The sequence below is a fragment of the Rhineura floridana genome, chromosome 4, assembly GCF_030035675.1.
Source record: "Rhineura floridana isolate rRhiFlo1 chromosome 4, rRhiFlo1.hap2, whole genome shotgun sequence".
Taxonomy (NCBI): Eukaryota; Metazoa; Chordata; class Lepidosauria; order Squamata; family Rhineuridae; genus Rhineura; species Rhineura floridana.
Window position 1 is genome coordinate 64,181,414 of NC_084483.1, and position 12,988 is coordinate 64,194,401.

Genomic DNA, 12,988 nt, shown 5'->3' on the forward strand with positions numbered 1-12,988 from the left:
GTTCACAGTAGAAAGGTGACATTGCTTTTTTGAGAATGCCTTGTTTGGCAATGTTTTGGAGAGTCTTACCTCTGCTATTGTAGTTGAGCTCATTTCTGATTGGTAGCAGCTGTTGCTGCTAGAACAAAGCCTCAGGGTCTCTCCAGGGAGAATCAACATGTGAACGAAATACCTCTTTCTTCATGGTACCGGAACACATGGTGATTTTTCAAATCACCACATGTAGACTCTTTCTCAAGAGCAGCTGAACCCAGGTACAGGGGGCTTGTGCCTGGGTACAGAGTAACGTGTGAATACTGTGTATGTGTGAATACCATATATACACTAATATATAGGAACATCACAAATACCCCCTAGGTTAATTGGCAAAAGTGAAAATGGCAAATAGAAGATAAACAGCACAACTGACCCAAATGGAAAGATTTATTTCCACAATGTAGAAATGTTTCTTAATTTGATTCTGTAGTAAGCAAGAGCTTGTTTTTCCCCCCATCACCTTTAACCTCATTCTAGAACACCAGTATTCCTATTGTGCATCTATGAGCAATTCTTCAGGATTCCTTGACCCACCTATGAGATAACCAGCAAAGTCACTGATAACATGAAGTACATGTTTAGATGGGATGGATACCAGAGAAGCAGGGCTATAAAGGTACCTAGTTTTCATCTCTGTTGCTGTCTCCTTGCCATCAGAGGCTAAAGCATCCTAGTTCTCATCAATAGGAAACTTAAGCACAACTGCTCCTGAAGTCTCACGAGAATCCCACTGCAGTAAAAAGTTTCAGGATGGCACAGTTCTACACACACCCCAAGGTGAATATGTCATTTTTTAATCTTTCAACAGCTTTTTGTGCTTTATGTGGAACTGATTCATCTGAACTACATTCCCTAGATTGGGACAATTGTCTATTGCCTTTAAAATAAAAACAGCCAGAAAGTGTTGTGAAGTTGGTGCTCTGTTTCAGCTGGACAAAAGTGTAAGTCCAGAGACCTGGATAGCTGCTAGCCAATTCTTTTGCTCATGTTTTTCGATATCATCCGTTCAAGATGTCCCATATAAGTAGTATAAACTGATTTTACACTTCAAAAGAACTGCAATTACAGCTAAGTGATATAGCCAAATGCACATTTTTACCAGTCATATTACTAAATCTTCAGTAGTCTCCTGTAATTTGTTACATTCAAGAATGGGTTTTTAAACTGGACAAAAATTAACTATTAAAAACAAAACAATTTTATTTGCTCCAATATTATTTTCCACTATAGCATTGCAGGCTGTCTGTCTGCTGATGGAAGGGAATCCATTAGCAGAAAGGGAAGGGGGGCAATTTTCAGCATCCCCCTGTGCCTCTCCTTCAATGTCCTCTTTAAGTCTGCTCTGGAGACTTGGACGATCCTCTGGAACATATTTACACAGAGTGCTGGGGACTACAGAAAGGTAGGGGATTACCAAAATTTGCCTCCCTTCCAGTTCCACTGACTGATGCTCTGTTGTCAGTGGATAAACTGGGTATCATCCATAAAGTTTAATTCAAAGCCAATAGGAAGAGACATTCAGCACAATCTACTAGAAACATCTGCACAAGCACAAAGATTCACTAAATTCACTTGGTGAATTATGCCCAGTTCATTAAGTGGATTATGCTTCATGGCTGTAATCTACAAACCATTTACTATAGAGTAGGCTTGTTAATGGAACTGGAATGATATATAACAGTTGTCACTGATGACAAATTAAGCCAGTGCTAGGTTAACTTCCATAACCTTAAACAGGGCACACTTTTTTTTTACTTCACAAACAGTTTTCTCATACACATTCCAACAGAAGGTACAAGATGACAAATTATGAAGTTATTTAGTGCTCAGTCAAGTCCTACATTCTATTTTACTGAATGAGAAATTCAGATCCAATTCTATCAACAATAAAATAGCTTCAGTATTACCTTTCCCAGGAAAATAAGCTTATTATGCAAGACTAGAATAACAAGTTGATTGGTTGATAAGTCCCCATAATACATATAAACCCATTCGGCCATCTCCTTTGTATTGTTCTCATGTCTTAGTTCAACAAAATATTTGCAATGAACCTGTGATGTATTGAAACTATACAACTTGGGAGAAGGCAAAAGGGGCAACCTAGCCTTTTTTTCTGAATCTATTGCCTAACTCTGCACACTTGAGAAGATTCCCCATAACAGAGACCCCATTCGTAAAGGTCATTAATGTCTTTTGCCATGCCCCAGAGAGACAATTTAAAGAAGAGTAGTAGAGGAAGCTACCTTTTCTCCATTGCTAGAAAAGAAAGGACTCTTGGCAATTTCTTTTTGTGGCCACATGCAAAACACAGTATTAAAATGGTGTCATGCAAGAGCAGTCCAACTCATTTGTTAGCATTGTATCACTGAGTTGTGTTCATTTAAGGATGAAAAATATCAACAGAAATTCTGGCGTCTAAGTAGAGAGGGAAATTATTCTGTTTACAGAATGAAGACATTTAGGGTGAGGGAGACACAGTCACGTAGACTGGGTGGGATCATACTTAGAAATCCCTACAGCTTGTTATACCTATAACTGTCACCACTTTTAATTGCTTAGGACACTCGTTAAAGAGCTGCCTTCTTGATGACTCATCAGGCTATATATCCCAATTTATCTGCACTTATATTTTAATCGCTTTGTATTTATAAAGACATCTGAAATGTTTTTAAGACTATAAATAACATCATAAATACATGTACTATTTACACACACTGAGTTTTACAGAATATAATCACTGCAATAGAACTTCCTCAATTTCATCTTCCAAGAAATCAAGAGCCTTAACTGCGGGTCTATTTGCGGTGTGCTGCAATCGGTGCCTTTTCGGGTTAAAGTTCTTTCCTTCACTAAAGAACAGATCACTGTCCTCTTTTACTTTGACTGTGGAACCTTTATCCTGAAAACCATCATTTGTACCACTGTCTTGTCCAAAAGGACCCAAATCATTTTTCTTAGGTGCAGTGATAGTGTTGGCATTGCTTCCAAACAGCTGCTCCATTAAACTGGACTTTTTCTCTCGCTTAGTGTTGAGCCCTACATCTTCCTTAGTGGGTTCATCGAGGAAGTCACTTTTTTGATTAAGCCAGCTCGGCCTCCCTGACACTTTCCCAAAAGAAGGTACATAGCTACCAAATGTTAAATCATTGCTTGAACATGTGGCCTCTGTATTTTGCCATTTCTGGATTTCTCCTTTTGTAACCATACTACTGTGCTGATCATATTCCAGAAAACCGTTGAATAATTTCTCAGTTGTTTCCGAGCACTGGAATGGTCTCTTATTTTTTTCCAAGGAATAAGGTATAGTTACCATCTCCAAAGTGTGCTCTTGGGAAGCAACCTTTGTATTGATTTGGGTTTCTCTGTCAATTTCATACATCTTAGTAAGCAGAATTTCCTTCCGTCTTTCCTCTTCTATTCTTCCATTATTTTGCATCCCATTTTCTAAGCTATATACTTCTGTTTCCATCTTTACTTTTTCTTCTTTTCCCAGCAAAAGAGTATTTTCCTTCTTCTTTCTCTCAGATTCCTCCTTCTCCCATTCTGTGGGTTAAAATACCAACAACATAGAGTTATGTATTATTATGTTAGTCACATCTGTTGATGCTTTACAATTAAACACCTCCTTAATTTCTAAAAACCCAAGGAATAGTTGTTTATTTTATAGAACTCCCTGTCCCTTGAAGTGCAAGCAATTATATTAAGCTCAATTTTGATAGATGTCATCATCAAGCTTTTGAAAATAATTTATACACATTGTGCTCCAGTAGCAGTGACTTCAGACATTTAATGCTGTAGAAATCAAGCCTGTAACTCAGGGACAAGGAACCTGTGGGTCTCCAGATGTTGCTGGACCAACTCCCACAATCCCTGATTATTGGCAATGCTGGCTGGGAACTGGAGCCCAAAACTATCTGGAGGACCATGGATTACTTTAAATGAATAAACTACATGTATTAATGTGGCAGAATGCATAAGCTGCATATTCACACGTTCTCCTTGAAATTGTATTTTCTTTTGGAAGGGTAATGTTAGACTTGAATACAAGAAACGTTACTTTTGTGCATTTTTTTCTACCAAAAGCAACAGGTGAGTTGTTTCAGTACCATCACATTCTAGACCCCTGCATTTCTGCAAAAACTTGTCTTCAGTTTTCAAATGTTCCCAGTTAAGCCTACTGAAGTTAACCCTGAGAACTGTGTGTACAGTAAAATCCCATTATTGGCTATGGAAGTCTACAGAATGGTGTGAGTTGTCTCCTAACCATGGAGAAGCCCATGCTGCATTCCTCATACTTTCTGTATTATGGCATGTGGGCTTGTGTGAGTAACTAGCTAGAGTAACTCTGCACAATTCTTAAAATCTATTAAAACTCCCATAAAAAAGTAAAGCTTTGGGAGGAAAAGAGTGAGCCTTATATGGGATATAATTTCAGGGGGAAATAGTGTTTCACCTGGTCCACAGACCTCAGAGTATATGGGATTAAGTAGATTTGCATTGTATTTGCTATATGGAATCAAACAAGATAAACTATGGAATTGAACTGTAATATACAATTACAGTGCAATCTTATACTTAGAAGCAAGTCAGTGAACCTTACTCCCAAGTAAGGGTGGAGTGTATGGCAGCCTCAGATGGCTTCAGTTGACACTACAAATTTAAATGCAGTTTCTTACCATCTCTTAGTTTTTTGGCTCTCTCTTCCAATGCTTGCAGCTCTTGGTCACTTTTTAGTCTCTCTTCTCTTTCTCTGCTCTGTTCTTCCTTGAAATGTTCTGCTTGTTCTTTCCAGTCTTTAACTGCCTGTTCCTGAAGAAAGTTTTAAATATAGAATGGAAGGGTTTTGTTTTGTATTTTTAAAAAAGGCTACATGATATGCTATATTCAACCAATTCAATGAAATTGGATTAATTTCAACTAATTGAAGGTTTGTCATCATATTCTGATCCTCAAAACAAAAAGGCAACATCACAGGTGAAACTTTTGGGAAACAGATTGTTCCAACTTTTCCCTAGCCCTTCCGTTCCCTCTGGGCAAATTCTCCATCCACGTGCTCCTAGCACTAGCTCAGCTCACTGCTCTGGGGGTCATTTTTGAAAGGAGAGCTCAAACACTGACCTGGTACACTTAATGACCTATGAGAGGAAGGGCCAATGTAGTCACTTCTTCCCTTCCTGTTCTCCAAAATGCAGCTGTGGTCTGTCCATCCCCCGTTGCTTCCCCACCCAGCTTCTCTTCAATCCTACAGTGCAATATTCATGATTGCAATTGTGGAATTTTCTCTATCTGGATCACAACTGACAAGTCTGGGTGTGGCTGAGAACCCTAGGACATTTCCTCAAAAAAGGAGGCAAAGTCCTACACCTAAGCCTACCATTCAGTTGTTTTCATTTCCATCAGGGTAGGGGTGACAAATGCACAACTCACAAGCTGGATCAGACCCATGAAGTCCTTCAAAGCTCCAGTCTTCCTTCTCTATCCCAGCACTAGGCAGACAGGAGAGGTTTGGACTTCTCTGAGCCCAGTGCTGGGATGGAGATGAGCATGCCGTGTGCCTGCATGTGTGTGAGGGAGGGAGAACATGTGGTGTGTGCTATATATGTGGGGCGTGCATGCAAGTGGTCACAGTTATTTTGGCAGCAACCACTTTGTCCATGACCACTGCTGGCATGTGGCCCCTGAAGGGCTGGCCAACCTCAAATGCAGTCCTGAGGCTGAAAAAGGCGAGCTACTCTTGTATGCATGGTGTCCATGTCCTTGTTTGCCCCAAACCAAATCCCTTCTAGAATTGTAGTCAGATTTAATCAAATTCAGCCCTACCCAAATAATTTAGACAAGACCAGAAGTCAGCCTTGCATCGAAAAAGTGTGCACCAAATGATATGGTTTAATATTCCTATGCTCTGAACATTGTCTCAGTGTCCTTTCATTAACAAGCTCATACTACCCCCCCCAAAAAATAACATAGTCCATTTTCAACACACTCATTATGTTGAGAACACTGAATTGTAAAATGCAGACTAAACTCACCATTCTGAGATGTGCATCATCTTCCTTTTCCTCTGGTGTTTCATCAGAAATGAAGTCTGGTGGTAAAGGAAATTCTACTGGAGAAATGTATCCAGTGGTCTGTACTCCTTTTGTTATCTGTACTTCTCTTTTAGTATTCTTATCAGCTGCTGTAATACATAAGTCATATCACCTTTAAAATAGATTGATTTCAAATTCTCTCATAAGATAGAAGCAATCTGAAGGACTTAAGCATACACTAACCATAGTGAGTTGTATCCGGTGGTATTGCTCAGCAGACAGTCAGGTTTCCATCAGTGGAACAAGTAGGGAAGCAATGTTCACCTATTTCCCCCTCCCCCCCAGCAGTCCTCCTCCCCAATCTACTCCAGAGGGGGTTAGTGGACCTGTTTCCATTACACATTTTCTAACATACAGGTTTATGATTGTATCCAAGGGTAATGGCTCAGTTGACAGTACAAACCAATACATGTTCAAAACTCAAACCTCTTCATGTGCCAATCCATCTCATTCATTACTATGCCAAATTTTATTTGGAAGGTCCACCAACCTTCGGAGTAGATCGAGTTGGTAGACATTCCAAAGAAAATTTGGGGGCAGTAGAGGAAAAAGGCATTAACGAAAGTATCTTGTTTGCCCATTTGACTGGTGGAAGCCTTACTATCAACTGAGCAGTACCCTTGGATACATTCCAAATCCTGTATGTTAGAAAATGTGTAATGGAAGCTATAAGGGAAAAGTTATAGATCTTTGGAGGGTATTTTTTGTGCACCATCAAGACCAATACATGTTCAAAACTCAAACCTCTTCATGTGCCAATCCATCTCATTCATTACTATGCCACTACAGATGTCATTCCTTTTTAAAGTTTATACTTGCCATACAATGATATTACCTGAATTTTTAAATGTGCAACTTCAGGATAAATGTAATTTTACTTTTTAAAACAACTAAGCATTGAAAGGATAAATTGTGAGTTTAAAATTTCAGAAATATAGGAGGTTATTGACTGATACACCCCTTGAAACTCAGCCTGGCCATTCCATTTGCTTATAACACTTTTCAGAAAGTGGTTACCTTTTTTTCTTGGTGCAATATCAACATCTTTTTTGGGTGAAGGTTTTAACTTTCGATTAGCATATATATTTTTTGCATCTAGTTCTCTTTCTTTTTCCTAATAAAAACAAGTGGAGACAATGAGAGTTAAATTGTTGAAAGGCTAATAAAAAAATTGTAGTTTTTCTTACCGTAAACGTCTGTCTGATGTTAGCAGTGGAGGACATTCTCTTGTAGGGATGATGCCTCCTACAGGACTGACAGGCAGGGTCCACAATCCTTTGCCTCCTCTTCCAGGGGGAAGAGTCATCCCACCCTCCAGTTCGACCCTGTCTGTGGTCGTGAACAGTAGGGTCCTTTAGCGGTCTAAATTCCCTAGACTATCTTTGCCTTTTGAGAGATTGTTTTCCTCTTCCTTTCTCCCTCGTGTGTGTGTGGGTGATTTCAGTGTTGGGTTTGTTATTATTGTACAGTAAGTGCCTGAGTGGGAGTTTGTGAGGTGAGACATAGGCAGTGCTGGGGTCCGCTCTGCGCTTATCCGATCATTCCGGCATTGGCTTGTGGGGTCTTTGCCTCCGCTGAACCACCAATTCCTCTCTCCCGGGGCACAGCCATTTGCCCAACCCGCCACCTGTCAGGGTCCACCCAGTGTTCCAGGGGCGAGAGGTCTACCAGGCTTTGATATTGGAGTGCTAAGAAAGGCTTCACGTAGAGCACCTGCTCTGGCGGTTCCAGCTGCATATAAGTAGTGTTTCTTTGCATTCGCTCAGTTTGAATGTTTTTTGAGAAGCTGAGCGAATAGCCCCTGCAGGAAAAGCAAGAGTGCCATTTTTGTCTGCAGTGAAGCATGCAGGTAGCCCTTTAGAGGCTAAATTACTTCTTTACTTTCTGTGTTTTACAAATATTTCAAGATATGATCTTCAAATAAGTTATGAATGAAAATGTTATGCTTTTTGATCTCTATAACAATTATTTTGCAAGACTTGCTTTATAGAACTGCTTCTTGATTTAAAATGAAGCAGCAACTGGACGTACAAAATGACAAATATGCATAAAAATGGGCAATATTTTGTGTAGCACTTTTTCATTACTTCCAGGGGTGAAAAAAGCCCCCTGAACATCTGGGTGGAGGTAGGCCTATCATAAATATGAGGTAGCCAAACAGTTCTCCTTTTCCAGGAAAAAAAGAAAAGAAAGGTAAAACCATATGCCACTTTGTCATTGTGTAATGCTCATTTTACCCAAAAGTTCTTCAATTGTGCATGCCCCATGCAAAAGTGGGGGTGGTATCACAAAATGTGTGGGAAGAACACCACCACTGCCACCACATTATTATTACCCAAAAGATCTCCCAGTGATTTACATTTAAAAATATAAACACAGATACATTTATACCATAGAGGAAGAAATAATCATAAAACTTAGTTCATTAAGATATGTATTACAATAATAACAATGATACACACACTGCCATAAAAACCACAGGAAGCTTATGGCAGCACAGACAATAAAGCAAAATCAACTTAGTCCATCAAAGACCTATCCACACTTGGCCTGGCCCTAATCATTGCCATTATCAAGTTCTCACTGCCACAGGCATGACATGTCCAAGTTCAATACAAAAACAGCACTTGAAAAAAATCTTTTAATCTTTGTCTGAAAACATCAAATGCTAACTTGCTAACTTTGGGAAGGCTGGATCAACCTTACACTGTTGCAATACTCTGAGTACAGCAGAGAACATGCAATGGAAGGGGGCCATGCCTTGCCTCTTCCAATCACCTTCAGAGAGACAGGAGATGCCTCCTCATTGGTATCCCCTTTCCTCCAATTCTAGCAGCTCTTCTGATGCTCACTTGGAAAAAAGGGTATCATAATGGCAAAAAGAGAATCCCAGGGTGCTTTTGCCCTCACATCATCCTTCCTTGTACATCGTCAGTCATTGGTAACAGGTTGGAGTGACTAGACAAAATCATGCTACAGTCCAGATGCAACTTATGGACTACCATTTCCTAGAAAATCCTTTACCCCACAATAATTACATAACACGTGTTAGAACTTTCATAGTGATATCTTTACAGATTGTGGTACAGAGATTTATAGAGAAGCTAGAATTTTTCAAATGATTTAAAAATAATCACTGTACTGAGAATTATTATGCTGAAAATGTAAGATGTTATGATAAGCTTTCTTCCACTGACAGAAATGCTATATGGCTGTTCTAATCCAGAAAAGTTGTCATTTACCTTTAATTTTTGACTTAGCCGTTGGACTTCCTCTTGGAGAACTTTGTTTTCTTCCTGAGCTTCACATAATTTCTTTTTCTCAGAATGCAATTGTCTTTGGAAACTACTATTACTAAGGTCAAGGTTCTTCTCCAAGTCCTACAATTCAATATATCAGAAATATCCTCTCTGTAAAACACACTGTTAATTTTTTAAATGTGGACAACATTAAGGTGTCTTGCATACAACTTTTCTATGATTAAATGTTGGTTCTACCCTTCCAGTTCTATGACTTTAAAATATGAAACATTTCATCTGCTGATAACAGAAAGTTGGATTCAAGTTGCACAAGCAGAAGGCCACTTGCACAATTATTCTTCCTATCCCCTCTTTCCCTGGCCCCCACCCCCACAATCTCTGGAGGATTACTGGCTGGGTTTCACTATCTTGATCACCTTCCTCATCATTGCCATAGCGAGGGATCAGCCAGACTCTGAAGAGCAAGATGAGCTTCCAAACTCTGGAGCTACAAGAAGAGATGAACCATGTCGCCTCCCTCAGCCTCAAAGCTCAGCTGAAGCCTGGGATTTGTTTGGGGTCTATGCTTGTCAGGCACCTGTCACAGGTAGAGTCATAACTCCAAGCTCTAAGCTAGAGATGGAGATGCATGGGATTGCCTCTGCACCCAATGGAAGCTCCTAGCATGTACCACTCATCAAGAGTGAAGGCAGAGAAAATTAATGTGTCTCTGCTTCTCATCTCTATCTCTGTTCTGGAGATGCGAGGAGGTGTGTGGTTTGCCTCTGTATCTGACTGCCACTTGAGTGACTGGCAAGTACAGAACCAAAGTAATAGAGAACACTCCTTCCCAGTTCCAACCCCAGAGCTGGAGAGAGAGCAGGAGATTATTCACTTGCTTCACAATGCGTTTCAGAGGTGCAGTATGAGGTCAGGGGCAAGACCATAGGGGAAGGATGCCCTGGAGACACATTCTTGGTTGTCCATCAAGGCCAGCCAAAACTGATCAACCTCTGGTGGCAGGGGCATCCTCAACATCAAGGGTTTTGTCATTGCAAGGAACTTTATCCATTTATTTTACAAATTGGGATTTCATTTGATTTTTTAATTTATATTTTACTCACTTGGACATTTTCATCCTGCTTTTCTACAACAGAATCAAACTCAAGGCAGCTTATAAATAAGATATAGAACAACATGAAAACAATCCTAACAAAACAAACTATCAGCAGTAATTTAATCAGCATCATAGAACAGCTTCATAAAAACATGCCAGAGAAGAATAACAACATATCTTCAAAGGCTTTGTTTATACCTTTCAATCCAAATGGTTTTAAAAATTGTATCTTGTTTAAATCTTTAATTAAAAAAATTAAGGCTCATATCCAAAGGTGCCTTCTATTCCTGGAAGAAGCACTCTCATGAAGGGAAGGGGCCTTTGATTCAGTGGATCTGCCTGCAAAGGGAAGGTAGGGAAACTATTTCAGCCACCTTTCATGGTGTTCCTGAGGGCCCACAATCCAGAACACATTTTGGAGCGGGGGGGGGACAAAGGGAAAAGATAGACAAGAGTTTAAAAATGCCTCTTCATCTTCCATTAGCAGGCATTGGGAAAGCTCCTAAAATGTCTAGAAGTCTATTTACATGATATTAGGCTCCAACCCAGCACAGGAAGGGGAAAGAGGGATTGGGGAGTTCTTTTTATTTACAGTGCAATCCCATATAAATCTCCTCACATAAAAAAATGTATTCAGAAGTAAGCCCCACTGAGTCCAATGGAATTTTATTTTCAGGTACGTACAGATAGAATGGCAACTGCTTGGAGTTAATACTCTGTGAATTATAGCAGCATTAATAAATAAAATTTAGAACACAAGTATTTTCAGAATAAGTATTTTCTATGTTTATTTATATTTTGTGTTTCTTTTTTCCTCTGTGTTACACATTTTGTCAATAACGGCTTGAGTATTTCTATATTGTTATAGTCTCGTACAATGAGAAATGTATTAGTTAAGAATGTTTAAAATGGAATTTTTAAATGTTCCCTCACCTTAATTCTCTTCTCAGTGTCATCCAGCCTGTTTTCTGCTAATGCTAACTTCTTAGCCAGCTCATCACGTTCAGGGAGGTGCCTGTCTTCAGCAAGTCTTCTCAATTTTTGTAAGTTACTTTTGGCCTTGTACAGCTCCTCCTCTGAAGCCCTCAGCTTTCGCTCTGTTATTTGTTCTCTTTCTTGTGATTTTCTTAAGCGCTCCCTCAATATTCTCATCTCATCATTATGCCGTGCCAGGAGTTGAGAGATTTCATTTTCTGTGTCTTCAAACTTATGGAGAGCTTTCTCATGTCTGTATTGAAGCCGCTTGAGTACCCTGTTTTCTTTCTGCAGCTCATCAAGCTTGACATGCAGTTCTGTTAGCTCATTACGAAGCTCATTGATTTTCAGCAACCTAGCAGAAAGGACTCTTTTTGTAACTAGACTGATATCTTTGGCAGGAGACTCCCTGTTGAGACTCTGGGAGCGAAAACCCCAGCGGATCCCTCTTTTGCTGGGTGCGTATTTAGAGGCAATTTGCTTAGTGCCTACAACAAAAGAAAATAGTGCTGATGTTATGATGAAAATCAGCAAGCCGCCACTATATTTTTCAGTCACAAAGGATCACTCCTTGAAGACTAGAACTTTCTCCTTCAGGCACATCAAAATGCCTCCTACATTCCCTTAGTAAACAACAACGAAACCCAAGCTCTGTACCACTTAAGACATTAAACACATCTTTTGAGGTCTAAAAGGAAATTATTCTCCACTGTACAGCAAAACTGGTTTCACAAACTTTCAACCATTTACTTCTGCAGGTCTATTTAAGAGGTGTTACAGACAGTTTGATTCCAGCAGACTTTACCTGCTGATACTTAAACTACCACGACAACTACAACTAGGATGGCAGATAGGTACCTTGAAGTTTGTGGCCCATTGGCAGCTAGGCTGTATTGCGCCACACAATAATCTTACTACAAACACAGGGGGAATTCTTGCACCAGCGACTGCCCCCCCAATAATATAAACAGTTGGTAGTATCATATTATTCTCTCTCTGCTATTGACACTTTTCAGGGATTTCTCCAGCCCCCCATGGCCCTCAAAATCTGCTCCAGAGAGTTCTCCAGCTTTCTGGAGCATATTTGCGAGGTGGAGGGCTGGAGAAAGGAGAGGAAATGGCCAAACACTGCATCCCTCTCCATTCTGCTAACAAATGCCCCTCCAACAGCAGAGGAGAACCAAATCGATACCACACAGTGAATAGCTACACAACAGAGCTCAACAATTGGCCAGAGGCAGCCCAAAAGCTGAGCGGTACAGGAGAAAGAGAATGGTGCTGGTGTAGCTCTGCTAAGCATGTGGGTGGACCTTATGCCTGGTCCTTGGAACAGATGTCTCAGCAAGACAGGTGAAGAACGGGATTGTTCTTCTAAGACTACAGAATCCTGTCTGACTGGTGTCCCTCCACTGACAGAAAGCTCGATTTTTGTTCTTACGATTAAAAATGTAAAAAGTACATTGTAATAAAAACTTCACGTTTACATGAATCCATAACATGAACAAGATAATAATAAAGCAATGTTTGACCTA

General features: G+C 40.0%; 1 protein-coding gene across 3 annotated transcripts in view; it reads right to left on the minus strand.

Annotated features, from left to right (window-relative positions):
- Positions 1–435: 435 nt before the first annotated feature.
- Positions 436–12,988, minus strand: part of LCA5 (lebercilin LCA5) — a 31,311-nt gene continuing 18,758 nt past the window's right edge. For all 3 annotated transcript variants that reach the window (XM_061623191.1, XM_061623190.1, XM_061623192.1), the window contains 6 exons: positions 11,415–11,944; positions 9,368–9,505; positions 7,143–7,239; positions 6,066–6,214; positions 4,713–4,845; positions 436–3,579 (listed from right to left, as the gene is read on the minus strand). In XM_061623191.1, the coding sequence (XP_061479175.1) occupies positions 2,771–3,579; positions 4,713–4,845; positions 6,066–6,214; positions 7,143–7,239; positions 9,368–9,505; positions 11,415–11,944 (1,856 nt within the window). In that variant the 3' untranslated portion in view covers positions 436–2,770. The remainder of the gene's footprint in view (positions 3,580–4,712; positions 4,846–6,065; positions 6,215–7,142; positions 7,240–9,367; positions 9,506–11,414; positions 11,945–12,988) is intronic.